The 27,956-nt window shown below is 50.5% G+C and overlaps 1 protein-coding gene across 1 annotated transcript in view; it reads right to left on the bottom strand.

Annotated features, from left to right (window-relative positions):
- The window catches only part of ZC3H3 (zinc finger CCCH-type containing 3), a 358,737-nt gene that overhangs the window by 32,443 nt on the left and 298,338 nt on the right, over positions 1–27,956 (bottom strand). Inside the window, exons 10-11 of the mRNA XM_065398821.1 lie at positions 12,448–12,632; positions 6,017–6,219 (exon numbers count right to left, since the gene is read on the bottom strand). Of these exons, the coding sequence (XP_065254893.1) occupies positions 6,017–6,219; positions 12,448–12,632 (388 nt within the window). The remainder of the gene's footprint in view (positions 1–6,016; positions 6,220–12,447; positions 12,633–27,956) is intronic.

Here is a 27,956-nt window from a genome sequence, read left to right as displayed (position 1 = left end):
TAACTACTGCCATTCCTGCCTCCCAGACCAGTCGAACCGGGGGGCTGTTGGTGTCGGATGGCTGCCTGCAGTTCCTCAAGGCTGTAGGGATGTTAGAACAAGGCTCAGGGAATCACAGAATCATAGAATATCAGGGTTGGAAGGGACCTCAGGAGGTCATCTAGTCCAACCCCCTGCTCAAAGCAGGACCAATTCCCAACTAAATCATCCCAGCCAGGGCTTTGTCAAGCTGGGCCTTCAAAACCTCTAAGGAAGGAGATTCCACCACCTTCCTAGGTAACGCATTCCAGTGCTTCACCACCCTCCTAGTGAAAAAGCTTTTCCTAATATAGTGAGTAAAGAGAAGGGAAGGTGGCCAAAACGGCATGACAAATGCAGTTCACCACTTATCTAATAATTAGACAAACATGGCAACCCGTGGAATTGACCACCCTACTGGGCAACCTCTTGTCTTCAGGGATAAGCTGAGGTGGTTTCGTAAGTGTGGACAGAGCACAGGTCTGCTCCCCCGTGACAAGACAACCATCCACCATGAAACATGGGAGTTTTTGGTCTCTTGAGTGGTTGCTGAGGACACACCCACCGTGAATGAACAGAAGCAATGACAAAAGTTGCAATTCTCCATTGTAACTGGCTGAGGACCCTTACTGTGCCCAGATCGCCTTTGAAATGCGGTTCTCACTGCAGGATGCATGCTCCGGCAGCGCAGGGATAGGGCAGCAAATATGGAGGGGAGTCCCCCCCGCCCAGTCCCTTGGTGACAACCACAACCAGAGGACAGCCCCACCCCACCTCCCCCAGCCCATGTGCCAAGCAAGGCCTGTGTGTTTTATGGATCAACGGCCTGGCAATCACTTCATCTCTGGCAGGAGAACACACTCCCCCTCAAAATGGTTTCTATACAGCTGCAATTCCCTGTTCGCCCCAACACCCACACTTTCTCCGAGGAGTCTCCAGCCGCCCCACTTCCAGCAAGGGACTGCCCCCCTGAAACCGGAGGAGGGGCAGGTGTCTGCCTCAGAGGGAAGGGAGAGGGAAAGGAATGCAGAGAGGGGGCTACCAGTCACATCCTATTGCACTTGGATCTCCGCCCCTCGCATCCTGTCTCCACCAGCTCTGGCAACTCCCCCCGTCTGGCTCTCTAGCACAGCCCCATCTCCGAACGCAGGCGATGCTGATTTCTAGAGGCTCTAGGGCCCACCGCGCTACGAAAGCCGTTCCCTCGTCTCCAGAGAAGGCGAGCAGGAAACGATGCGTAAGGCACTGTGCGGCGCGTCACAGCCAGTGCTTTCGCTAACGTAGGGGGAAGACGGGGAAAGAGGAGGAAGGAGCCAGGTGCTTCCATTAGACAAGCCAAGACAAGCTATACCACCAGCTACTTTCTCTGCACGCGCTCTCCTCCTACGATGACCAAAAACAGGAGTTAGAAAAAAATGCTTCTTGCCCCTCCCAGATGTCCTTTCTGCTACTACATCTTTATCCTCCATCTGACACCCATTCCCTTGACCCATTAGAGGCTGAGTTACTCCAGGCTGACAAGTGCAATTCATAGCATTTCAACAGCTTTCTTTCTGCGGATTAATTGCTCCATCTTCACGGCAGAGATAAAAAAGCCAGATTAACTCACTGGTTCAAGAGCACTTCCCACAGCAGACAGCAGCCGCCCTGCCACTGAGATCAAAAGGAGTTGAAACGGGGCCAAGAGGAGGAAGGAGGGGGAAGAAATCACTGTGATTCAAAAGGGAAGCCAAGCACTCCTCTCCATGTTGCGTCGAAAAGCCTTTATAGCAGCAATGATCCTTGCTGAAAGGGCACCGGCTGCCCTGCGCGCCCATTGCTTAGCATTCACTAGCATGCAGCCAAGCAGCCATTCTTCCGAACACACATGCTCACCAGTGACCTAAGGAATATGTTGCTAATCCCGGGAATTCTTTTCCCCAAGACATCAAGATGCCTTGAAACTTCCCAGCCTTGAAGTGGGTTTTACACTTCACTGCCAGGCTGATCACAGCTCCAAAGTTCCATTAAGCAGAAGAGACTTTTCTTTCCAGCACGAGAGGCTGGAAGGGGGCTCACGTGAGCTTTCAGCTGGCCCTCATTGCAGGGTGATCTCACCGCCATTAGACACGAGATACAGAAGGCACTGCAGAAACATGACATGGAGCTGAGAGGAAAAGTTAAAGAAATGGATTTGTGCTCCTGGCATGGCTTGTTTCCCTGTGTCCCTTCTCTTTGTACAGACCCAAGCCATGGGCCATCCAGTCCAGCAGCCGCATTTGGCATGACTGGCTCCATAAATCCTCCCGGCTGTGTCTTGTTTTAGGCAGGTCTGATTGGGTGACCTCCAGAGGGCTTTCTCCATCAGCAGCTGACGGGTGGAGTTCTCCAGCATCCTCGGGAGGCAGCTCAAGACTCAGTTCCCTTGTGGGTGTTTTACTGAACTGGGTGAGTTTGCTGCGTTTTGCTGGGACGTCTCAGGCTGTCCCCGCTCTGGGATCTAACTGGGGCATGTGGCCAGTTTGCTATAACCGACTGGCCTGATTTTCAAAGCTTTCGAGCCCCACCCGACTCCCACTGACTTAACGGGAGACTGCGGGGCTCAGCGCCTCTGAACATCAGGATACCGCTGTATGGGGACTTGGATACCTAACTTTAAGCACCCGCTTTGGAAACTGTTGGTTTCATTCCCTAGATCAGACACTACAGAAAAGGGTGTAAGAGTGAGAGACAGAAGCAGCCAACATGGCAGAACACTATTTACACCCCTGCCTCCTCCTGGATCAAAGGACGTCTGAGTTAGGGATGTCCCCCCCACCCCCCCAGACAGCATGCCAAAGGGGGCCCTCAGCACCCTGACACAGCGGCCAAGTAATTCTAGGCAGGCTGAATTGGTATTGGCATTGCACGAGCACCCAGAGCCCCATTGCGCTAGGGGCTGTACAAACACACACCGTCTCAAAGAACTTGCAATCTAAGTAGATTAAAAGGTGCCTCTTGGGTTTTGTCCTATGCTGCATTCTGGGCCCCTTCTCATTATCCCCCCCCCCCCACACACACACACACACAACATGTGCTAGGGACCTTCACAGAGCGCTAGAAAACCGAGGGACCTTCTTGGAGACAATGTCCATGGCCCTGGAGTTAGCAATGTCATCCCTGGCTGTTTTCAAACCTGGGCGCCTACAGGTAAGTGCCATCGTTAGGCAGCCCATTCCCATTTTGGGTAGAGATGGTCAAAAGAATTCCATTTTATTACCATCAGAAAGTTTATCTCCAGATTTTTCTTGTGAAAACGTTTAATTTTTGAGGAACATTTTCAAAATTAAAACAAAAACCGTGTTTTCGATTTTAGTTCAACATGAATATTTTTACTTGATTTTTTTCTTGAAAAAAAAAACCCCAAACATTTCACTGAAATCAGCCTGTCTGCAAAACAGTTTGATTTTGACGAAACGGCATTTTTCATTGAAAAAAATTTTCAGTTAAAAACAAAGTTTGGACGAGCACTAATTTTAGGGTCCTAAATGGACATTAGAATATTTGGCCCCCTGTGCCCTCCCCAACACCTCTCTTCTTCTAAAGTACTGCACTGTAACACACCGAAAGAAGCATAATTAGTTCCTCTCTCTAGAGGAGCTGGGCGCTAAGTAGGAGTAAGGAATCGCTACAAATCTCCAAATGACTTACTGGAGACAAAATGAGAATTAAAAAAAAAAAAAACCATAAAGGCAAAATCCTCTGCCTCACTTGGGAAGATTTTGCCAGTCCCAGGGGAGCTGGCTGCTCTGCTGTTTCCGAGACATCACACCCCAGCCAGGGGAACGGGCTGAATGCATTCGGAATGGAGTGATCCCACACAGATGGCTTTCTGTGCATTTAATGGGGATCTCGTCCCCCAATTTCAACCTAGCGTTCTCTCCATCATCTTTCACTCCGAGGAAAGTCTGATTCTCTTTTGAGTCTCTCCGCCTCCCTTAACCTACCACGTACCTGATCTCACAGCACAACAGACCAGTTGTGGCAACAGGGGCCGGAACTACCAGTGCTGTTGCTCTCCCTGGCTTGAAATGGTTTCCATTATATACAGCAGGGGCCGGCAACCTTTGGCACATGGCCCATCACGGTAATCCGCTGGCAGGCCGTGAGACGTTTTGTTTACGTTGACCGTCCGCAGGCATGGCCCCCTGCAGCTCACAGCACATCCCTGCGGCCCACGCCACTTCCCGCAGCTCCCATTGGCCGGGAATAGCGAACCTCAGCCACTGGGAGCTGCAGGGGGCCGTGCCTGCAGTCGATCAACGTAAACAAAACGTCTCGCGGCCTGCCAGTGGATTACTGTGATGGGCCATGTGCCAAAGGCTGCCGACCCTGATATCCGGGGTTAACAGTTTGGTCAATGGCTCTCAGCACCCCCACTATAAAAACTGTTCCAGCCCCCCTGTGTCTAAATAAAGAAGCTTTCAGTGAAGAGGTTCAGACTAAGTAGAAATTAGTCCAAGAGAAATGTGTGTGTTCCTCCGTTTTCCAGGGAAGGGGAGGAGGGCAGGGAAAATACTGTAACCCCACTGCCAACCTTGAATCTCCATGCCATGACGGCCGGGCTTCTAGCAGAGGAGAAATGGACAGGATTCACTGCGGAGCCAGCCAAACATTGCTCCCATATCAGCAGCTGGGTGACCCTTAACTCTCACTCCCCTTCGCCTCGGGGCTGCCTTGTCTTAGTCAGCAAGTTGATTTTGGCATTTGAACCAATTGCTGCTGAAAGCCCCACCCATCACCGTGTTTATTCTCAAGTGTCTTAGTCAATTTCACACTGCTGAAAGGTGCATGATGGACAGCCCCGGAGCCTGGAGTCGTGTGTTTATCTAAAGGTGAGGGACAGCATGGGGCAGCCGTATAGCACACTGCCCTGTCCTCACCTCTGAAAGTGCCCCTCAAACCCTCATGGGTAGTCCCCATGATCCATTCAGTCCTTGACCAAGAAGGGGGGAGGTGAGGGCAGCAAGAGGTGGTGCTAGTCTTTGTGCTATCCATGCTGCTCCACATGGAACTGGACTGAGACCCTGGTCATTTCATACAGGCCTAGGAACACCAGAAGAGACTCCGTTTGTTCACCTCCTGTTTTACTGCTTGGCTTCACACCGAACAAGTGGCTGTTTCTCTTTCACAAAGCAGGCACTGGCCCCAATAGTAAATGCTGAGAGATTTGTAAAGGACAGCGAAGGGCTAAGTAACTTTCTGAACTACCGGATCTCTAATCCTAATTCTGGAGAGAATATACCCTGGTCTCTCCTTCTCACACACACTGGAAGCTGATGAGTTATAAACAGAAGGGTGCTTGATTGGAGTTTATTATGGCGTGACCACAGATGGGACTGCAGTTTGGAGATGTCCTTCAAGGTAACATACGGGACTAGATTTTGGGAGGGAGGGGCCTAAGAAAAGCAGTCATGCTGCAAACGCAGCTGTAAGCTCAGTGCATGCCGTTCGAGGGAATGTGGTGGTGGAATGGGTTACAGGTGTCTTTCATCTCTGGACACATGGGTTCTAACCCCGGCCCAGGCTTCAAGTGAAATGTATTTGTTGGTGCCCAATGGACTCTTGGTCCCATCAAAACACTAGCACGCAATTCTCCAGCTGATCGCACCTTCTCCCTAAGGCCTGGGTTTAGAACAGCATGGGTGTAGCTGCAGGTCAGGACTGCAGGGCACTGGCAGAGCTGTGTCCCCCCCAGGAGTGGACAAGCAGGAGGAGCCAAAGCCAGGATTAAGGTGCACTGACAGAGCTGTGTAGGGATGCATGGCTGCACCATCCCAATTCTACTCCCGTTCTCCCCTTTGTGGAGCCCTGAATTCACACAGCCGGGCTGTCCCTTGTCCTGAAGGGCGTACTGTGCCCAGGGCAGGGGCAGCTAGAGAAGTGACAACCGGGACATGGCTCTCACTCGGCTTTGGCTGATGAACCACAGGGAGCCCCAGAGCTTGTGAGAATGCAACACAGAACAACAGCCTTGTACCTGTATCCTCCCCTGTCTTGTCTCTGTCAGCTGTGCATGCCACCTCGCTTGGAGAGGTAGGTGACTGGAGAGAGATGAAAGACGGGAGCTTCTGAAGTCTGCTGCATGCTGGGGTGTCTGTGTCACTCCAAAACTTTACCCCCTGCTCTGCGCTGGAGGGTCCAGGAATCTCCCCATCATCCTGGAGGTGGGCTGCATCCCTCCTAAAAAACACATCCATATAAGTATGAAAACAACAGCAAATCCCATGTGAATCAGCAAGCGACGTCAGCATAGAATATTAAAATAGGTTATAGCAAGATAAGACTCAGAGGATAGAGATGAAGAGACTCATTAGCTCTTCTAGCTACCAGGCAAGGATTGTTCCCGATGGTCTACTTCCAAAGGCTTTGCCTTCTCCGGTTTGAAATGACCCGAGTGATGCCATGCCTGCCCCGTCACCTGGAGGATGATCCCACAGCCTGATCCATCCCACTGCTAGCTTCTCTCTGGCTGGCCAGATCCCCTTACTCCTATTTACATCCCAGAAAATCCGCATTCTCCCCTGAAGGAAGTTTCCGCCCTTCAGATATGTGCTGCTGAGCTTGTGGCCAGAATCACCTACATTTGTTTGGGTCACAGATCCGAGCCAAACCGGAAGGGAGTGGGGAGTGGGTTTAAGGTAGCAGGGCTGGAGCATTAGGCATGGGGGTGAGCCAGGTGCGTACGGGACTGAGCCGTCTCCAGTTCCAGGTCTGGCTGCGTCAGTGTTCTTGGCTCACTCCTCAGTGCACAGATGGCTAATGGGACATTTTATCTAGCTTGACATCTACATTGATGGCGCTAATAAAGGGAAAAAAAGCTGGAGCAGTTTAAAGCTTCTCTGAACCCGGCGTCTTCTCTCTCTCGGGCAGAGGCTGCTGCCGGCCTTTCCAGGAAAAGGGGATGGAAAGAGCCGTGCATAGCTCTCCTCCTCGCTGGCCAGCTCTGCACTTCACATTCCCACCTAAAAGGAGCAAGGAAATATTTTACACCTCACTCATCCAGGGGCTGGATGTCATTCCAAGCTTACTGTGTCACCCTAGATAGCTTCGCAGAGCCCGCTGCACATTCACTCCCCGGTGCTACCATACAAGGGCGGGCCTTGGACTGCTGGGACGTGTCTTGGGGCCGGATACAGAGAGAGCTGGTGCTTCAGCTCTGCCCGTCTCCAGCCAGGTGACGAGGACTGATTTGGGGGGGAGGGAGAATGAGCATGGCATAAAAACCTGTATAGAACAGAACAGAGATGGCTGAATCCTGGCTCTCACGGAACGACAGGGGCAAACAACCAAATACATCTAGTCCCTTCCCCAGGATTCAGCATGGAGTTGTGCCGTATGGTCCACTTCCTAGTGCTTTCCCCATCTAGCGTTCGTGTCCGTAAGCAGTGAGCTTCCGTCACCTCCAGAGCAGACTAGTCAGTGACCTGCGGCCGGGAACCACTATGGAGGAGGCCGCATTGCCTAGGCCCAGGATACCGACGAGGGGAGTGCAGGGGAAATGCTGCTGGAGGGACAGGAGGAGGGAGGCAGGGTTTCCTGCCCAGGCTCTGCGTGTTGGGCTGATCCTCGTTTGTCTCTTTCCCTGCTTAGCTACCTCGTGGGGTTTGTGGGTATGAAGATTCCCCCCCACCGGCTCCCAGGTACCCACTGGAGGGTGTTAACAAAACAGTCCAGAGAAGTGACGCAAACGGCAATAGACAAATACAAACGGAGATGGAGCCAGGAAGTGTTTGGAGCCACTGCACTGCTGGACCCAGACGACAGGCTGCTGACAGTGATGGATAAAGCGAGTCCTGCCAACAGGGCTGTAGCCATCTCCTTCTATTCTAGTCAGGTCTATTAGCTCTGCCTTAAAATGACGATTTATGCAGGGCTAGGCAGCCCCGGGCTCGAGTCCTTTATCCCTAAGCCCTGGATGCAATCGCAGACTCAGTAGTGGCCTATGGAGACAGATATTCCTAACACAAAAGGCACCATTCAGTTTGGGTATCGAAGGGCACCATTGCAGGCAGTGCTAGCCGAGAGACTAAGGCATGACTGAGTCTGAACACTGCCCGGTCCCCACTAGAAGCTGGACTCTCCAGACAGCTACACAGAGAAGCCTGCACAGCTACTACCCCTTCTGTCCTGAGGGGTCAGCATCCTGGGTCGGCATCTTCACCAGCGCTACCTTCATTGATAAAAAGCCGCCGCCAAGGGCTGTTTCTGGAATCACTCTTCAGCTTCCTCGCTCCCTAGAATTCACAGCAAACACTACAGGCAAGAAAACCCTCTCTGATCACTTGCCTGGCACTGGCTGGGCAAGCTTTGCGCCCAGTGCTTGTGCCGGCACCTTCCCAGAAACGCCGGGAGAATGAGTAAGGCCATCCCATGGCTGAGACGATGATGGGGGGAGGCCAAAAATATAACTGGGTTCAAAAAAGAACTAGATAAGTTCAGGGAGGTTAGATTCATCAATGAGTATTGGCCAAGATGGTCAGGGATGCAACCCCATGTTAGGGTGTCCTTAAACATCTGACTGCCGGAAGCTGGGACTGGACGATGGGATGGATCACTTGATAAACTGGCCTGTTCTGTTCATTCCCTCTGAAGCATCTGGCACCAGCCACTGTGGGAAGACAGGACACTGGGCTAGATGGACCTTTGGTGTGACCCAGTGTGGTCATTCTTATACTAGTCACACACACGTCTGCCCGTACACAGCCTGACTGAACCAGCCTTCCCTTTGCCCCACACTGCAGTTGCAGCTAGGCAGCTGTAACACATTGTGTAGATATTGTGGTATCGAAGTGTAACCCACAGACCTCCTGGGTGTGGTGTTCTGTCCCATCCCATCTATGGGCACTGAGATCACTTGGAGAGAGAGAGAAAATGAGTCTGCTCTACAGCCTTAGCTACCAGCCAGTTGGCTTTTAGCTGATGCTGTAGAGGCTCGTGCACTAAGCTCCAGAGGTCCCCGGTTCGATCCTGCCTGCCGACGACCGGGGTCTGTCAGCGTTATAGAAGCACCTCGCAGCAATTAATCAGCACTGAGTTTGCCTTAAAGGCAATATTCTCATAGCTTCCTTTGTTCCTGGCATGACTGGTTTCTTGTGTTTGCTTCTTGCCCTGCCCTCTACTTTCCTGGCCCAGGTCCCTAAGTGCGGGTCAGTCCTAGGAAGATGCCATTGCTTCGGGAAGAGGGGCAGCTCCTGCACTTAGCCCTGAACACGATCAGGGACGGCTCCATCTGGGAAGGTATTCCACTGCTGGGGTCCCACTGCCGATCACCCTCCGTCTCCTTCTTTGTATTACCACAGCGCCGAGGAGCCCACCGTGCCAGGCGCTGTGCAGGCACAGACTAGAAAGACTGACCCTCTTACAGTCTAAACATGACACCAGAGATGGATACAGACGGCTCGAAGGAGGAGCGCAAGGAAACAATATTGTCCCTTGCACCGTAGGCCCATATAAGCTTCCTCAGACTGGCCTACAGCTGACCTCAGTTCTGGTCCGACGAGACCATTTCCCATAGAGGTAAGAAGCTCATTCTTCACATTGGGTCAATCTCCTGAGCGGAGGCTGCTAACCCGTGCCCAACTGTGGGATGGGTATTGTGATGTGGATTCCTGTCCAATGATGGTACAGAGACAAGCCCCCCAAACTCAAATGCCCTCAATCTCAACACAAACCTTTTCCCCTGAAAGGAAAGGCAAGTGCTTTAGCCACCACCCCTGCCTACCAGCCCGCCAACTCCCGGCATCTGAGTAATTCAAAAACAAGGCCAGCTTCCTGGCTGTGGCCGATTCTGGAGCTCCTGCATTGGGGTGGAGGTGTTCAGCATCGCACCGATTGCCCAGTCCCCGGCTGACAAAGTGTTAACAATTCTCCTCTCTATTACAATGCAGGGAGTTAATAACACTGGAGATACCTCTGGGTGCCAGGCTTGGTGGATTGCCCAGTTAGGTAGCTTGCAGCCACACAGCATTATTAAAATTGAATAATCAATAGACCCCCAAGGGCACATAGGACAATGACCTCTACAAGAATCAGATAGTCATTTTATGCTGATAGTTGCTGATGTGATTAACAAAAGTACCCAGCACAACAGCAAAGACATTCTGCACACCTATTATATTTCCACGTCCTTCTCCACCTCGGCCTCCCCTAACGGCTGCCTCTGCATGGGTAGGAGGAAGGCAGGCAGTTGCCCCAGATCTCGGATTGTTCTCTTTTCCTTGCCTTAACTTAGAACGTGGAGTGATCAGGATCTAGCGCTCCTGTTCTGCACTCGCACGCAGGAGAGCTGGATACGAGTCACAGTCCTACCACTTCCCAAGCAGGCAGGAGTGCCAAACGAGCCTCGGAGAGGAAGGATAATCTTGTAGTTATGAGAACTGGGAGTTCTGAGGTCAGTTCCCAGCTCTGCCACAGATTTCCTGCATGACCCTGGGTAAGTCGCTTCCCCTTTCTGCGACTCAGTTTCTCCATCAAGCACCCCATCCCCTGCTCCTATGGCAGGGGATGGGGTGCTGCCTGCCACTCCATAGCCCCACTTGTAGACTACGGAGATAGCTGATGAGCTCCAGCAGGGACACAGCAACTCGTTCCCACTCCAGAGCAGAGAGGTCAAACCGCTCTTCTTTTGGCAAGTTCTTTCATCCAGGCCCAGGCGGTGGGGGCTGCTGTCATTTTTTATTTGTTTTACATGGAGTGAATTAAGTGCATTTGAAACCAGGGGACTACAAGCACCGGACAGAGCCAGACGGCGCATGGCTCCAGCCCATACAGCCCTGCAGCTGCGTTTCAGCCCTGGCCTACAATAACCCGCTGGAATGCTCCGGAGCGGGGCCTGCCAACGCTGCCAAGCTTGGACAGCTCTGTGATGGGACCGACGTGTCCGAGGGACAGGGAACAGGCTGTGGAGCTCGTTTTCCTTCGTCCCTAACAATAAAGGTGGCAGTGGGTTTGGTCTGACAGCGTGAGATTTCCCACAGGGAGAGAAGAGGCCTCCAAACACTGGTGCAAAGGAGCCCAGATGTGAGAATGCACCAGAGCTAGATTCAGAGGGCACGGCTGTCCTGCTGCCCCCCAAGACAGGGGATCTTGCTTGACAGGGGGGAGATGCCGTCAGCACCGAGTTGGCGTTTGACACCTTCACAGCAGGAGCAGGGATTTCTGGACACCCACGTCCATCGGACACACTGGTGACAAGAGGAAAGCGAAGCTGAGCTGGTCACCCTGCCCCGTCAGGAAGAAGTGGGCTGCAATGGGTGTGTGGTAAAAGGGGTGGCATGGGGGGTGCATTGGGTTAACACACAGAACTTCCACTTCAGCACAAACTTGGCCTGGGTCCTAAACCAGGGACAGTTTTGAACTTCAGGAGCCCAGAGACTCTGTTGCACATGAAGAAAGTACTGGACAGCTGGGCCGGACTCGCCATCTCTGCTCAGGGCCGGAACCTCTCTAGAGCCCCTTCCAGGCGAAGACGCCAATGTGCCCAAACTGCAGAATATAAACTACACAGACCCACAGGGAGCACTTCACCCATCGATGAAACAAAGCCCCACTCCAGGGAAGAAGCCAGTAACAACTCAACAGCTCACAGAGGTTCTACATATTGAAGACAGGAGAGCAAAGAATACAGCCTCCACCTGGAACTCCAAGAGCCACCAAGAGAACAGGTGGACAGAAAACAACTCCAAGAGTACAGGTGGACAGAAAACAATTAGCCAGGACATCAGAGCGAATACTCCTGAACCCTGGTCAGAAATGCCAGAGGTGTTTCCTAACTACAGGTGGCGGAGGGCCAGTTTTACATCTCTCCTGAAAGACAGTAAGTCTAGCAGCACAATGCCTGTTAGGGTCAGTGCTAACTCAGAGAGAAGAGTGACCCCTACTAATCAGTAGCTGTTTCTTGGCTGTCTCCCGCCCAAGCACTGACTTGACTTGGCTGATAGGATCTGTTGAGGTTGCCAAAGCAGCAGCCCCAATCTGTTACACACCTTGTATAAGGCACTTTCAGCATGGTTACTCATACAATCACTAGCCCAGCACCAAAACCAAAGCTTTTTCTTATCAGCCCTGCAGAGTTACAGAGCAAGTGGCAGTCTCTGAAGTCTTGTGGGACCTTTGACAAAATGGCTAGGGGTGTCCTGACATTGGAATCTGTAGTTTGGGCTGTTATGGTTGGAACTCAAAAGGCGCAGCTTGAATTTCAGGTACCAGAGCAAATTTGAATTGACGACACTCAGGAAATTGGTTTAGCCAAAAATCCCCAAAGAAATAGGATACAGCCAGATTCCTGAAACTGCAGGGTAAATGCATCACACCATGCGCAGATGAAGAGAAGCCCACATGGTGTTCCCGAATTACAGACTAAAGGGATTTACACAAAAGAAAGAATAGGAGTGTTTTAACTCCACTTACCTCACTGCCTCCTCTCCCAGCCTCTTCCACTTTGGTGATGACCTGCCCTGGTTGGAGTCACCTGAGGTACTGGGCTGTCTGAGGTGATGCTTTCTCTGGGGATGCTGGAGTTTGCACTGGGCGCCCTTTGGACAGATGCCGGATTTGGAAAAGTCTGGGCACACCAGTGTGTGTTTCTTCTTGCACTGAAAAGGAAATTACACAAATCTGTGAAAAACTTCCTGGCACTGCAGCTACATACAGAGATGTGAACAAACATAATGCCACTACTCGCTCTGCAAAATATCTGCAAGGAATGTTAATTAACAGAGGCTGTTTCCTTCAGGTGGCACCAACAGATCACTAAAGAAAATGGAAAATGAGTTACCTGATGATTTCCTTTCTTCAGGCCAATACATAGGGCTATCCCTCTTTTCCTGCAAATCTGGTGGGCAGTTCAGACTTGTCCACTGGGTTCCAAATGCTTAGTCATTGAAATCCTTAACTTTATCTGTAGCTAATGGTAAACTCTTGACCGTAAAGCTTTCCCCAGGAAGAGGCTATTATAGAGGGACCCAAAGAAGTTAACTTGGGTGGCGTGAGCTGGGGAAGAGGTCAGTCCCAGAAAGGAAATTAGGAAACAAATTTTCCATTCTGGGATCGTGACCTCTCCTCTCAGGCGGACATCTGGGATTCAGTGAGCAGCGAGGAAAAGTGACCAGGGAAGGAGTGATCAGCAGGAAAGAATAAGCGTCCCCCTCCTTAAAATTCACCTAGTTTGGGACCGCTGCCTGGAGCACCTTCCTGCCAAAGAAGGCTGCTGGCGAGGTTCTGATCTGTTATGGAGGGTCCTCACAGGGGGTGGTGGTGTCAAAACTGCCTCGCCCTTCCCACACTGCTAAATGGCAGGGAAATCCAAGCTAGATGGAAGGTGAGTCTCAGGGTAGTCCGGAGGCGGGGTGGGGGGGGACTCAAGATATGGAAAAAAGGGTTCCAGAATAGCAATGGTTGAGAAGCATTGTGTAATGAAATCAGTGTCTGTAGCTACAGAGGCTTTAGAGATGCAGCACTTGATTCTTCTAGCTACTGACGTTTCAGGTGCTTTCAAGCCCAGGCATTTGGGGATGAAAGAAAACAAATAAAGACGATGAGTTACTGGACAGTTCTACTAGGGTGAATCTTAACAGTTCTTCTCACCTCTAGCACATACAACCCCTTTTCATTTGGGTGCTGAAGCTCTGGGGGAAACGAAGGTAGAGTGATTTACTGGAAGGCAGTGACGAGTTAACCTGCTGAGGGATTACTTGGGAATACGCATCTTGTCCTTGCAGGAAGGCTTCTAAGAGCAACTATTTCAGAGACTTCTGGCCAAGGAGACTGCAGCCTGGAAGCACGTTTTTATGGAGAGGAAAATACAGGGAATGGTTCAAAGGGATGGGCAGTGAGAGTTTGAGGCAATGTGGGTAGATCAAAGATCAGGAATACAGTCTGAAATGAGGGCCTGGATAGACATGCTGCTGTAGGAACCTTGATACCATCAGGAAATCGAGCAGGAAGTTGAACAAAGCTGGGTTTGTGGCCCCATTTAGAGCTGAGATGCTAGAAGTGGGGAGGGATAGCTCAGTGGTTTGAGCATTGGCCTGCTAAAGCCAGGGTTGTGAGTTCAATCCTTGAGGGGGTCATTTAGGGATCTGGGGCAAAAATCTGTCTGGGGATTGGTTCTGCTTTGATCAGGGGGTTGGACTAGATGACCTCCTGAGGGCCCTTCCAACCCTGAGATTCTATGATGTTCTATGAAGTGGAAAGTCTCAGGCCAAATCTAGGCTGTTCAGAAGAGCTGGCACATCAGGTTTCCTGGAGCTGACTGATTTCCATGGCAGATTTTCTGCAGCTCCTGAGAGGCTAGTCTCATTTTGGAGACAGAACTCCAGATATTAATCCTCTAGGGGTGTGGAGAGGGAGGTTTGGCTCACTCCTGCCCCAAATACGCTTTACAAGCAGGGATGCTAGTGGATAAGGTGGGGACTGCTGAGTAGTGGTGCTTTCTGTGCCATTCGAGGCAGAGATTCTGATGCAAGGGGCCTGGCTAAGCCCCATGGACAATGTGAACTATCTCCAGTATTTGCAGGAATAGAGATGCAGTCCACGTGTCTCATATAAGAATGGCCATACTGGGTCAGACCAATGGTCCATCTTGCCCAGTATCCTCCCTCTGACAGTGGCCAGTGCCAGAGCTTTGAGGGGAACATACACAACAGGGTAATTTGGAGAGATCCAACTCCTGTCTTTCCCCGCTGGCAATCTGAGTTTTAGGGTCGCCCCGGAGCATGGAGTTACCTCCCTGACTATCTTGGCTAATAGCCATTGATGGATCTCTCCACCATGAGCGTAGCTAATTATTTTTGGAACGCAGTTACACTTTTGGCCATCACAACATCCCTTGGCAATGAGTTCCACAGGTTAATTGTGTGTTGTGTGAAAAAGTATTTCCTCTTGTTTGTATTAAATCTGCTGCTCTGGTGCCTGTTAATTTCATCAGGTGACTGGAGGTTACTTACTGTAACTGGAAGTTCTTTGAGATGTGTGGTCCCTATCTGTATTGCCCACATGGGGTACACATGCGCATCATGTGCCCGAGTCTGGAGATTTTAAACAAGCAGCGTCCGTTGGCCTGCACATGCACAGTACATCTTGTGCTCCCGAGCAAGGGTATAAGAGGCAGTGCAGGTTCCTCTCAGTTCTTCTTACTGCGAATCCAGCCAGATCAAAGCAGAGGGGGTGGAGAGCAGGTAGAGGAATACAGACAGGGACCACAGTAACCTCCATTTCTTCTTCAAGTGCTGGTCCCTAAGCGTATTCCACATGTGGGTGATTGGCAAGCAGTACTCAGACTGGAAGTGGGTGCCAGGAGGCCGGCAGCAAAGATGCTTGCAGTTGCAGTTCCCACCATTGCATCCGCAGCAGAGACCTGGATCAGTGCATAGTGTCTAGCAAACATGTATGGAGCTCCAGGTGGCTGCGCTGCATACGTCCTGCAGCAGGACCTTGTGCAGGGAGTCTGTGCTCTTGTGGAGTGGGCTGTTATACTACCAGGAAGCAGGATGTGACCTAGCCTGTAGCACTCAATAATACAGCCTGAAACCCACTTATAAATCCTTTGAGAGGCGATAGCTTGGCCATGGGATCTATCTGCGATGAAGGGGAGCTTCTGATGGGTTTACCGGTAAAAGGCTGGTCCATGCCTGATGTCGAGGGAGTGAAGTCCCTTCTCTTTGGGAGAAGCGCGGGGATTGGGAAAAAAGACAAGTAACTAAATACACTGGTTAAGGGGGAATTCGGACACAACCTTGGGTAGAAATTTAGGGTGATGGCAAAGGGATACTTTTGTCTTTGTGAAATACTGTGAAAGGGAGGTCTGCCGTGATGGCTCCCAGTTCGCTGACCCTCCTAGCTGAAGTGATGGCCACTAGAAGTGCCACCTTTATGGATAGGTGGGATGTGGAACACGTCACTAAGGGATAAAACAGAGGCCTAGTAAGTTTTGACCGCACAAGATGAAGATCCCATAGTGGTGTGGATTTAATGACTGGCAGGAAGGCTTTGGTGAGGTCATTCATGAACTGAGTCATAGTTGAGTGGGTGAAGACAGAGTGCCTGTTTACTGGAGGGAGGAAGGCACGAGTGTCTATGAGGTGGACTCGTAACAAGCTGATTGAGAGACTGGACTTGTTTAGAGACAGGAGGTAGTCTAAAACAATCAGGATGCTTGGAGGGACTGGCTAAGGCTGACTGTGCTGTAGTCAGCATAGAAGTGTTTTCATTTAGCTGAACAACAGGTTCTGGTCAATTCTTTCCTACTCTGGGTAAGTATAGCCTGGACAGAGGAGAACAAGAGCAATCAACTTCCAATGCCCACCAAACACCAGGGCACGAGAGCTCCGACTGGGGTGTTTGACCCTGCCCTTGCCCCGCGTGAGGGGATCTGGGAAGGGGTGTATCCTGACTGGAGGGTGGGCTGACACCAACAGAAGCTCTGGGAACCAAAACTGCCTGGGCCAACAAGGAGCTTGAAGAAGGACACTGGCCCTGTCACAACGTGTCTTTCTCAGCACCTGTGGGAGCTGGGGGATGGGAGGAAAGGCATATCCAAAACCGCTTGTCCACGAGACTAGGAAAGTGCCGCCTTGGGAGTCGTGGTCTATGGCTCCCCTGGAATGTAGGGGGGGGGGTTTGTTCGTTTGCGATGCAAAGGGGTCCCACAGAGGTGTGCCCCACCGCGTGAAGATGTTGGTCAGAACGGAGTCATGGATTTCCCCACTCGTGGTCCGCTGAGAAATGGCGGCTGAGATCGCCTGCTAAGTACACCTCTACCTCGATATAACGCGACCCAATATCACACGAATTCGGATATAACACGGTAAAGCAGTGCTCCGGGGGGGCGGGGCTGCGCACTCCGGTGGATCAAAGCAAGTTCAATATAACGCGGTTTCACCTATAACGCGGTAAGATTTTTTGGCTCCCGAGGACAGCGTTATATCGAGGTAGAGGTGTAGTTGTGAATACCCACGCTGTATGCTGCCTGGATGGCAGTGATGTGCCCGATGCACCAGTTCAAAAGCCCGACTGCCTCCAGACAAAGGAGAACTCGCTCCTCCCTGTTTGTTTGTGTAGACCACGGCAGTGATATTGTCTGACATCACTTGGCTGTGAAGGGAGAAAAGGAGCGGGAGGAAGGCCTTGCATTCAAAGGAGATTGCCTGCAGCTCCAGGATGTTGATATGTAGCCTGCCTCCTGCATGGTCCATGTGCCCTGCGCTGTATGACTGTTCAGATGGGTGCCCCACCCGAGAAGGGACACCTCCATTACCATGGTGGCACTGGGAGTGGAGTGGAGAAGGGAACTCCCACTTGTACCTTGTTGGGGTTTGACCACCAAGCCAAGGAGATAATGATCCTGGTGGGAATGCATCTGAAGAAGTGAGGTTTTTACCCACGAAAGCTTATGCCCAAATAAATCTGTTAGTCTTTAAGGTGCCACAAGACTCCTTGTTGTTTTTGTAGATACAGACTAACACGGCTACCCCCTGATACTGGTGGGAATGGTCACCTTGGAGTTGATGTGGTGTTTGTTGAGTGAGCAGACTGAATTGAGCCAGGCCTGCAGGTAACATAGATGAAGCCTGGCAAAGAGTCTCACATAAGTACATGCTGCCATCTGACCTAGAAGCGATAGGCACAGAGAGGGTAAGTCAGTTCATCAGCATGAAGAGATGGTTTCTTTAGCACATTCCTAGTTGTGCTTCATGTCATTAGGGCTACATTTTTACATATGTGCATAAAAAACCCACAGGCATAATCTGTTCAATTATTGCAATTACACACAGAGAGACAATAACCTAGCATGGAAATGAATAATTAGACATCCAGCTGGTCATTTGCACATGCAGTTGCAATAACTATGTGAGCAAACCATGCAGACACAGTCACAAAGAAACCTCATATTCCAAAGCATGAACTAGAGAAGCCCTAAGGCTGCAAACCTGATGGCTGCACATGACCATAATACTGTAGAGCAACGTAATGCAATTTTAATTTCAGCATTTGTACTGAGGATTTGCATTATTACAACTATACGGATAAACCATTAAAATAACCACTTTAAAAAGTATGTTACCTGTCCAAAATGGCTAAAGATCATAAGAGGAAAAATATACCATTGTGAAAACCTGTCCTCCAGTACTGGCTTGGCCCTGTATCCAGACCTGAGTTCACCAACAATAACTTGCAGCTGACCCGACTAGGAGGAAAAGGGCAGTCACAGGGTCGTTCATTTGAGGACTTGGTGGGCTCAGCTTTGGGCGCACTTGGGGAGAAAAGAATGCATGTTCAAAAGCCCTGGCCAAGTGGAAAGGCTACAGTCCGCTGATGTTCACTGGTCTGACTACAGCTGTATCACATAGGACAAAAAACACCTTCTCCTATTGAGCCCAGGGACATTGCCCCTTCCCAAGCCCTGTGTCCCACAGTGATAATACTCCAGCATTTTACAGCATCTTTCACACAGGCTGTCCCCCTCAGTTTCCAGAGTTAAACAACAAACTGCAGCAGAGGGAGAGAGAAATTCGCAGGCCCCAGGAAGGCAGAAGAGAGCATTTCAGAGATTTCCAGAATAGGTGGCTGGGTGAGTCAGTCAGGTGGATGAACATCTTCCTAATTACATCTCTCCATGTAAGCGCCCCTCCCTTTGAGCGTAACTAGGGTGACCAGATGAGAGGAAGAAAATATCGGGACACATGGGGGGAGGGGGGCGAGGGTCGCCGACAGAGCAAAACAAAAAACAAAAAACCGAGTGCCGCGAAATATCGAGACAAATTGCGTCCCCACCAAACATCGGTCGGGACGCGGGACAAACACCTAAATATCAGGACAGTCCCCATTTTATTGGGACGTCTGGTCACCCTAAGCGTAACTCTGTGCTAACACACTCACTCACTTCTTCAAAGAGTCAACAGAAAAGTTGGCCAGGGCTAATCGAAAAAGCCTTCTAATGCTGCCAACAGGAAAGCAAAGCGTGAACGTCTCCCTGAGCTATCCAAGCCTTGTTCATGCCCACCATGCGGAAACCCTGACTGTGTGTGGCCACTTACACCCATCTGATGTTACGTTCCGCCTTTGGGTTCCAAACATGTTTTATTACCTTCTCTTTTGCTGTCATTTCGAGTAGCCAGGTGCACTCAGGAGTCACAAACACACACTAAACAACAATACACACTAGCAACCTGAGCTAGATAATACACAACACAGCAGCATTTCAAATATCTTTACACAGCCTCTTCTCTTATAGCGAAGTCCTATATATCTTTTTATAGTGAAGTCATCCCCTTGCTCCCCCAGAACACCTTCTGTCCACACCATGGTTGACAACACATTAGCAACAACAGCAAAATATGATCTCACCTCTCATGGGGGCAGATCCATAGAGTAGCAAAAGGCTTCCCCACGACTAGGATTACAGTCTGCACATCGCACTCAATTGCACTCTGGCCCATTTCCCTTCTCCGTGAATGGAGCTGCATTTGAGCTCTCTCTAAGGAGGTCCTTCCATGTTAGCATGTGAACATGCCCCTCAGTAGGATATAACAAAGCTTCTGCCCTTTTTCTCCAAGAGACTTTGGGGTATTAGGCCGCACTGCTGACCACTGGAATTACTCAACAGTCCATTTGACAGGTACAAGCAGTGACAGATCAAGGGTGTCTCTCTTTGAAAGGGAAGAGGGGCTTTGTGTTTCTACAACCCAGCAGGGACTGCTGCAGTTGACAAGCAACCAAAGAGGTGGTCAGCTAGAGGCAGAGGGTATTGTTAAACAGCAGGAGAGCTGGGGATCTGGGATGAAACAGACATCAGCTACAGTGGAGAGATGGCCAGAAATTAAAAACATGAAAACCAGGGGAACACCCTGCAGGAACAACATAAGGCAGAGCAGCAGCAGAACCACTTTACATGCCCAGACACTGTAAAAGCCACAGAAACGGCTCCAGCGGTTTTTCACTCTACCTCAGAGTGATTCTCTGACAAAGGAAAAAATAACCCTGGTGGTTCATTTAAAGTGCAGCAGGCTCCCTCCAAAATGGAGCGCGGGGTTACACTGGTCCAAGCTCCAGGACTTGCTGTACTCAAGGACTGGACCAGTGCGGGAAAAGTATCACTAGAGCAGTGAAACTCAGACCTCAGTGGTTCAGCAGCCACATCAGTGATCAACATTACCCAAAAGAGCCACAGTCGTGTGAATTCCGTGTTTCATTTACTAGAGTTCTATAGAATCACGGCAGGGGAAATATTCAGTTTTTATACATACATATATTATTCTCACAGCAAAATGACTAAGTATTGTTAATAACCTAGTAAAAGCCTCCTGATTGGTTAATAATTAAATCACACAGGGTTTTAATATCACGTGCTGCAAAGAGCTGCAGGAGGCACATTAAACTAGAGTCATTTGTGGCTCACAACCCTCAGTCTCACTGCACTCGAGAGCCCAATGCTGGGCTGACAGAGCAGTAAGATCCTATATGCTGTCAGGGCTAGACACCAGGTGAAAGCTGGCAACAACACTAGTCATGGTATGAGGCAGGATGCTGGACATATAAAATCCACGCCCACCTTTGGAATTCACACAGGGACCATCCCTCGAAGAGGAACCTCCCATTCAGTTTCTAAAACGTCTTCAATTCCAACATTTTAGCAGCTGCTACCTCCTGAACCCCTGGAGCTAGAAATGAAAGGTTTAAAACCAGCTCGGAGTTGGACGCCCAGCTTTCGAATGACCCGGGACGTTTCTTTCTAACGGGTGCCGGTCCTGAGACTTTGGCTGCTGGAATTCAATGGAAAAGGCTAATATGAAAAGTTCTTTGGGAAGGCTGGGACACTACAGCCAACCGTGGATCAGTGAAAAGAAAGAAAAGGAAAGTCAATCCTTGTAATGCTTTAAAATAAAGTGAAGCAAAATTAGCCATGAACCTGCATCCCGGGAGAAATCTAAGCGATAAGTAAAGTAAGGCAAGGGGGTTACTAACCACTGGGGTCAGGAATGAAAAAATACAGAGCTATTTACTAAGAAGAGTAACCAACAGGCTCCCAAGCCTTTGCTCCAGTCTGTCTTGCTGAAGGTGGACTGTCTGTATGAATGGGATATTAGACACCGGGTAAGGGGCTCCCTGGGTTCTGAATCCTGCTGTCCCTTCCCACCCGTTACGCCCTGTTCATCAGCAGTCTCCTTGCAGTTCTGCAAAGCGGTTTAGTCTCTCTCTCGTCACGTACTTTGAACCACTCGGTCTGGGGGCAATGGCTTTTGCTTGATAGATCTCAGTGGAGGGTGCTGCCCCGCCACAAATTATAGGGTTCTCATGGTCTATTGACTAGAGCAGGGGGTCTGAAAACCAGGAACTCGTATTTCAATCCCAGCTCTGACAGCAGACTCCCTGTGTGGCCGTCGGCAAATCCCCTAGTCTCTCTGTGCCCCAGGTTCCCTGGCTTCAAAATGGGGGATAAAAACCCTGCCTGTCCGGAAGTGTTGTGAGGATCCACCAGCTCGTTTTCACGCAGCGTCCTGAAATGCTGGAGCATCTGGGGCTGCCTGCAGATTTTGCTCTATTTAAAGTTTGCTCTATCTAAACTTTGCTCTATCTAAAGTTTCACTAAAAAAGTCTCTCTCTCTTTTGGTTGCCAAAAGCCGCAGTGACATCAGTGACACCCTGTTAAAATGCTGAGCCTGCAGCCAAACCGACTGAAACAGCAGCACTGAGATGGCATGAACTTCACGCAGATTAGAGCTGGGAAAAACCCCTTAGGCCTTAGCTCATCTAGTCCGTAGCCAGGGAACCAGGGCAGGATTGCTCCCTGCAGTGCATCCTCCAGGCTTGTACTAATTGTCCCAAGGTGGGGCTTCCTTTACTCCTGCTGGGAGACTTTCCCACCATTTAATTCCTCCCATACCCCATTCATCTCATTAGGGTGTTCACTTGGAAGCCATTTAAATACCAGGGCTTGACCATGTCCGTACCAGAAGTACCCAGGCACAGTGCTTATCCAGCAGGGCTGGATGGTCCACACTCTGACCTCCCATCCCCTGGAAAGGATGTTGCTAGGAATAAAGCTATGGATTATATTGAAGATGACAGAGTTGGAAAATCAAGGTGAGCAGGGCTGGGTGCCTGAAGGACCAGGCCATCCTCTGTAGCCGCTGGCAGTGCCCTCCAGCCAATGCTATAGAAGATTCATAGACTCTAGGACTGGAAGGGACCTCGAGAGGTCATCGAGTCCAGTCCCCTGCCCGCATGGCAGGACCAAATACTGTCTAGACCATCCCTGATAGACATTTATCTAACCTACTCTTAAATATCTCCAGAGATGGAGATTCCACAACCTCCCTAGGCAATTTATTCCAGTGTTTAACCACCCTGACAGTTAGGAACTTTTTCCTAATGTTCAACCTAGACCTCCCTTGCTGCAGTTTAAGCCCATTGCTTCTTGTTCTATCCTTAGAGGCTAAGGTGAACAAGTTTTCTCCCTCCTCCTTATGACACCCTTTTAGATACCTGAAAACTGCTATCATGTCCCCTCTCAGTCTTCTCTTTTCCAAACTAAACAAACCCAATTCTTTCAGCCTTCCTTCATAGGTCATGTTCTCAAGACCTTTAATCATTCTTGTTGCTCTTCTCTGGACCCTTTCCAATTTCTCCACATCTTTCTTGAAATGCGGTGCCCAGAACTGGACGCAATACTCCAGCTGAGGCCTAACCAGAGCAGAGTAGAGCGGAAGAATGACTTCTCGTGTCTTGCTCACAACACACCTGTTAATACATCCCAGAATCATGTTTGCTTTTTTTGCAACAGCATCACACTGTTGACTCATATTTAGCTTGTGGTCCACTATAACCCCTAGATCCCTTTCTGCCGTACTCCTTCCTAGACAGTCTCTTCCCATTCTGTGTGTGTGAAACTGATTTTTTCTTCCTAAGTGGAGCACTTTGCATTTGTCTTTGTTAAACTTCATCCTGTTTAACTCAGACCATTTCTCCAATTTGTCCAGATAAATTCCTTTCCTCTGCAACACCTTTCAAGGTACGTCTACACTGCAGGCTTCTTTGGGGGGCACACTGAGTACATACACACATGGGCCGCTAGCACAGGTATGAAGAGCTCTGTGGCCAGTGAGACAGCTTAGGCAAGTAAAGATATGCCCTAAGGGTGTGGGTAGGTACGTGAGTACACACCCACACCCTACACGGCTCTCTGCTCACCCTAACCTCCCGTCTACACTGCTATTTTTAGCAGTGCAGTGTCCTGCTCTGCAGCCTCTCTCCCTGCCAGAGCATTTCCTCCCTGCAGTGAAAGGCTCTGGGCAGCAAGGAACTGCTGAAGCTTTTCCGCACTGCCCGCACCAGATCCTTTCACTGACACACGTAACTCTACACCGGAGCGTGGACGCAGCTTGCTTTTCACTGCGGCGAGTTGCTACACATCCCTTGGTGCTGCTGCCCGTGGTGTGTGGTGTAAACAATCTCAGAAGAGGATTTTGAAGAGCTTTACAAAACTAACATTCAACCTCATAACCTTACTAGGAGGTAAGTAAAATAAATGCTACACACAGGTCATTTTGCCCACCAGTGAAATGCAACCAGTTCTTGGGAGGAACACAGCCACTGTTTAAACATCCACATATCGGACTATGCCAGGAAGCGAAGAATATTGTATCAAAATGAAACTGCAGTGGCAATGGATGTCGAGCGAATGAGATTGCCGATCTCCGGGGCTAACATTCCTCCTCCTACACAAAACACTGTAGGATCTTCAACAACGGCAAAGGTTCAGGACTTGGGTTTTATGTCTCAACCAAAAGAGAGAGAAAGGGAACTCTCAGGACCATCCAAACTGGGGCTAAGGAGTGAACACTTTTGACTCTGATGATAATGGGAAATTATTTCCTTTATTTTAATTCACATGTGGACATAGCATTTCCTGGCTGGTTGGCACGCTCTTACATAAGGGAATGCTCCAAAGTTTACTAGCGGAGAGCTCTCTCTAATATTTACCATACGTTTGCTCTCCATATGTTTTGGGGACGATGCCGCCGTGAAAACCACGCTTTGCTTTCAAGCCAGTGCGTTACTTGCCATTGGCCACTATCACATCTTTGCTCTGGGAGATCCGCATTCTGCCAACACGCAGACCTTGGTCTGGAATAGCTAGAGGGCATAAGAAAGCAAGACCTCTACTCCCCATCTCACCACCGTAAAAGATGCAGTATGTTTTCCAAGAAGTGCATGTGGAGAGTTAGCCAGGAGATTCCTTTGGCTAAATTCCCATGTAGTGCTTTATACATATGTTCTCGCTTGTCCATTCACTCTCTGTAGGATCACCACAGGGATTTTCACACCCAGAAACCATGTTATGCCATTACCATGAATAACGGCCTTTCAGCTCTTTTGCAGCAGGTGAAAAACACTGCATCCGGCTGAGCTGAGATACATTCGCTCTCTCTTACATTTATACAGTGCATTCCATTCCCCAGGATCCCACACGGCTTCATAATAAACAGAGCAGAATCCATTCACTTCACACATCACTGCCGCTCATCAGCCATTATTTGTTCCATTTATTCAGTCAATTTCATATACTGTTCAAATTATTCAGTGTTTCCCCATTTACAAATATATTCATAAATGATTAGTTATAATCACTCGTATTACAGTAGCACCGAGACTGCGGCCCCATTGTGCGGGGTGCTGTACAGACACACAATGCAGGACTGTCTCTACCTCAAAGCGTGTTCAGTCACAAAGACAAGGCAGTCAGAGGGTGGAAGATGAAACGGAAGCACGGACAAGTGACATGACTTATATAAGGTGTCACAGCTGGTTAGCAGCAGAGCTCAGAACAGACCCCAGGCCTCCAGTCCAGTATCCTACCCACTGGACCATGTGGTCACCCCAAATCAAAGTAGCAATCTGATGAACTTCATTATTTTTTTCAAAATTAAACCCTGCTGTACCCTCCCCCCCTTATTTGCCCATCTCTACCTATCACTGAAGGGCAGCCACCTCTGAGGTGGGATGTAGCAGCAAGTGTAGCAGCACAGAACAGTTTGGGAGGAAATGTGAAAAACAACAGGACCCAACTGAAATGGTAGCGTCAATGACCGAAGCTGGAATGTGCACGTGATAGCAGGGTTCAAACCCCCCAGTGCTTGTGAATTTTGCCATAGGATCTTTAAGGATGGGACCACATTCAATGTCTTGCCAGTACAGTGCCCCCTAGTGCTATGCAGGGCACTTGTTCAGTGGTGATGGAGGGAAGAGCACCACCTACTGAATTCCTTCCTGCCACACCTGGGTTCTCCTGGGCGGTCTCTCGGCTAAGTACGGACTGGGTCCAGTCTCTTGGAGGCGACGAGAGCTGGAAAGCTCAGAGCCCTACAGGGCAGATCAAAATCTGCATTAGCGTATAGGTCATTTTAGCATGCTGCTCAATGGCTTAGGGGCCCGCTATTTGCTGGGAATCAAGAGCAATGAGCTCTTCTTAACAGCCTCTAAACGTGGACATTTCTTCCCCGCACGCCAGCGCACAGTTCAAAATACCTCCAGGGGATGGCGTTCTGCACTGGCATATTCGCAAGGCTCTCACCCCTTCTCTTCTGCTTCCCATCTGCGAATGATACCTCATGTCTTTTGTCACCTACTGGGGTAACCCCAATGGAAGGTGACCTTTGTGGCCAAGGAACTGCCTATGTTTACTTTAGCAAGTTAAGTCCCCACTGCCCCAAATAACTCTCCAGTTATAAATCTCGACGCTAATAATTGCATTAAGGTATGCTGATTGGCGCCTTTTCCAGTATACGCTTTATAAAGAAAACAAACCGCATGTCACTAATTCCAAGGTTGGGTCCCGGGCTCAGGTTTCTAATGATTTTTCCAAGCCATTCTTAGCTTGGCTGTGCTAGGCTATGACACCACGCTTGGCCACCTTTCCACAGCACTGCAGACCTGCCCTGGCCCTCTGGCCGTGCACCTGTCAATCCGCTTAGCCTGGGACCACAGGGCAGGGAGGCCAGGGAAGTGGGGCTGGTTCTGAAGTTCTGTGCACTCTGATATGCAGAGCAAAGCCCTGCTTGCTTTCCAGCTGAGGACGGTGGGGTATGGAGAAGCCCCTTTGGGAGGGGAAGAGCGATGTGAGATGTTCTGCTCTTGCCCGGGGTATTAAAACCAGATAAAACGTAAGGATTGGGTTACAGTAAACCTGCTTGCTGCCCCGCACATGTCAGTTGAGGTGAAGAGGAGGACTGGGTTTAGGATGGCAAGGGAGCAACCTCATTCCGTAGGTCATCCGATCCCTTCCACCTGTCAGTGCGACTAATTATACGCACAGCGGGATCCCGGCCAACTAGCAGGTTGTACCATAAAAAGAGAAGACGATCTGGTCATTCTCAGAAGAGTTACGTGGAAATTCCAAAAAACCAGAGACCTCCCCAAAAAGTTGCTGGGAAGTGGGGAAGAGAGACAAATACAAAGGGGCTAAACCACCCACTAGGGTCTCGGAGGGGACGAGGATGCATCTAGTACCAACGCGATGGGGCTCCGGCAGTATAATCACCAGGGACTGCATGTGGAGGTACGACCTGAACCAAAACCTTGCCTCTAAAGCAGAGGTGGGCAAACTTTTTGGCCCGAGGGCCACATCTGGGTGGGGAAATTGCACGCAGGGCCATGAATGTAGGGCTGGGGCAGGGGTACGGGAGGGAGTGTGGGATGTGTGGGAAGGGGCTCAGGGCAGGGGGTTGGGGTGCAGGAGGCGGCTCAGGGCAGGGGGTTGGGGTGTGGGCTGCAGGAGGGGTTCGGGGTGCGGGCTCCGGACCGGCGCCGCTTACCTGGAGCGGTTCTGGGGTGGCAGCGACATGCATCGGGGCCAGGGCAGGCTCCCTGCCTGCCTGCCCTGGCCCCGAGCCGCTCCTGGAAGTGGCCGGCACCGCGTCCCTGCGGCTCCTGGAGAAGGGGGGAGCAGAGGGCTCTATGCGCTGCCCTCTCCTGTGGGTACCTCCCCTGAAGCTCCCATTGGCCACAGTTCCCCATTCCTGGCCAATGGGAGGTGCGGGGGGGGCGGTGCCTGCAGGCGAGGGCAGTGCGCACAGCCCTCTGCCCCCGCCTCCTCCAGGGGTCTGCAGGGATGTGATGCCAGCCGCTTAGGATGACCAGACAGCAAATGTGAAAAATTGGGACAGGGGGTGGAGGGTAATAGGAGCCTATATAAGAAAAAGACCCAAAATCGGGACTGTCCCTATAAAATTGGGACATCTGGTCACCCTATGGCCGCTTCCGGGAGCAGTGCGGGGCCCGCAGTGCCACGGGGGTGGCAATTCCGCAGGCCGGATCCAAAGCCCTGATGGGCCGAATCCAGCCCGCGGGCCGTAGTTTGCCCACCCCTGCTCTAAAGACTTCCACAGGCTGGGGGGTATCAGCTCAGACCCAGCTCAAGTTGTAGGTTAGAATTTTCCCTAGTACATTTCATGCCCCAGTCTGCTGAGACCAACTAGATACAGCTCCCTGCAGAGCTGGTCAGGAAGGTAATTGGTCAGCCACATGGAGCTCCCTTGCCCTTCGAGAGGGCGCCTTCTGCTTCTGTCGCATCCCCAGCCTGGGCCCACAGTGCGTCACAGCTGGGACTCTGCCTCCACACTGGAGACCAGTGAACTCTGGGCGAAATGCAAGGTCTTGCTCACTATGCACAAAGCCTTAAATGGTCTAGAGCGCAGCTGCCTCAGAGACCGTCTGCTTCTTCCTCTGCCCTGCACCGGAGCATTGAAGCAAACCCTCCCAAGGAAGAAACTAGAGGGGGCCAGCTGCTCTTGATGGCCAGTTCTTATTTATCATGGGAACCCCCTTCTACCTGGAATTTGTTGAAGTTCAAGACCTCTACACCAAATCCTCACATAGCCACTGGCTTAGTTTCCCCCATCACCTCTGGCCACATCCTTCTT

This window comes from Emys orbicularis, chromosome 2, assembly GCF_028017835.1.
Source record: "Emys orbicularis isolate rEmyOrb1 chromosome 2, rEmyOrb1.hap1, whole genome shotgun sequence".
In the NCBI taxonomy this organism is placed as follows: domain Eukaryota; kingdom Metazoa; phylum Chordata; order Testudines; family Emydidae; genus Emys; species Emys orbicularis.
Note: the sequence above shows the minus strand (reverse complement) of the source record. Positions and strands in the feature narration are given on the sequence as shown.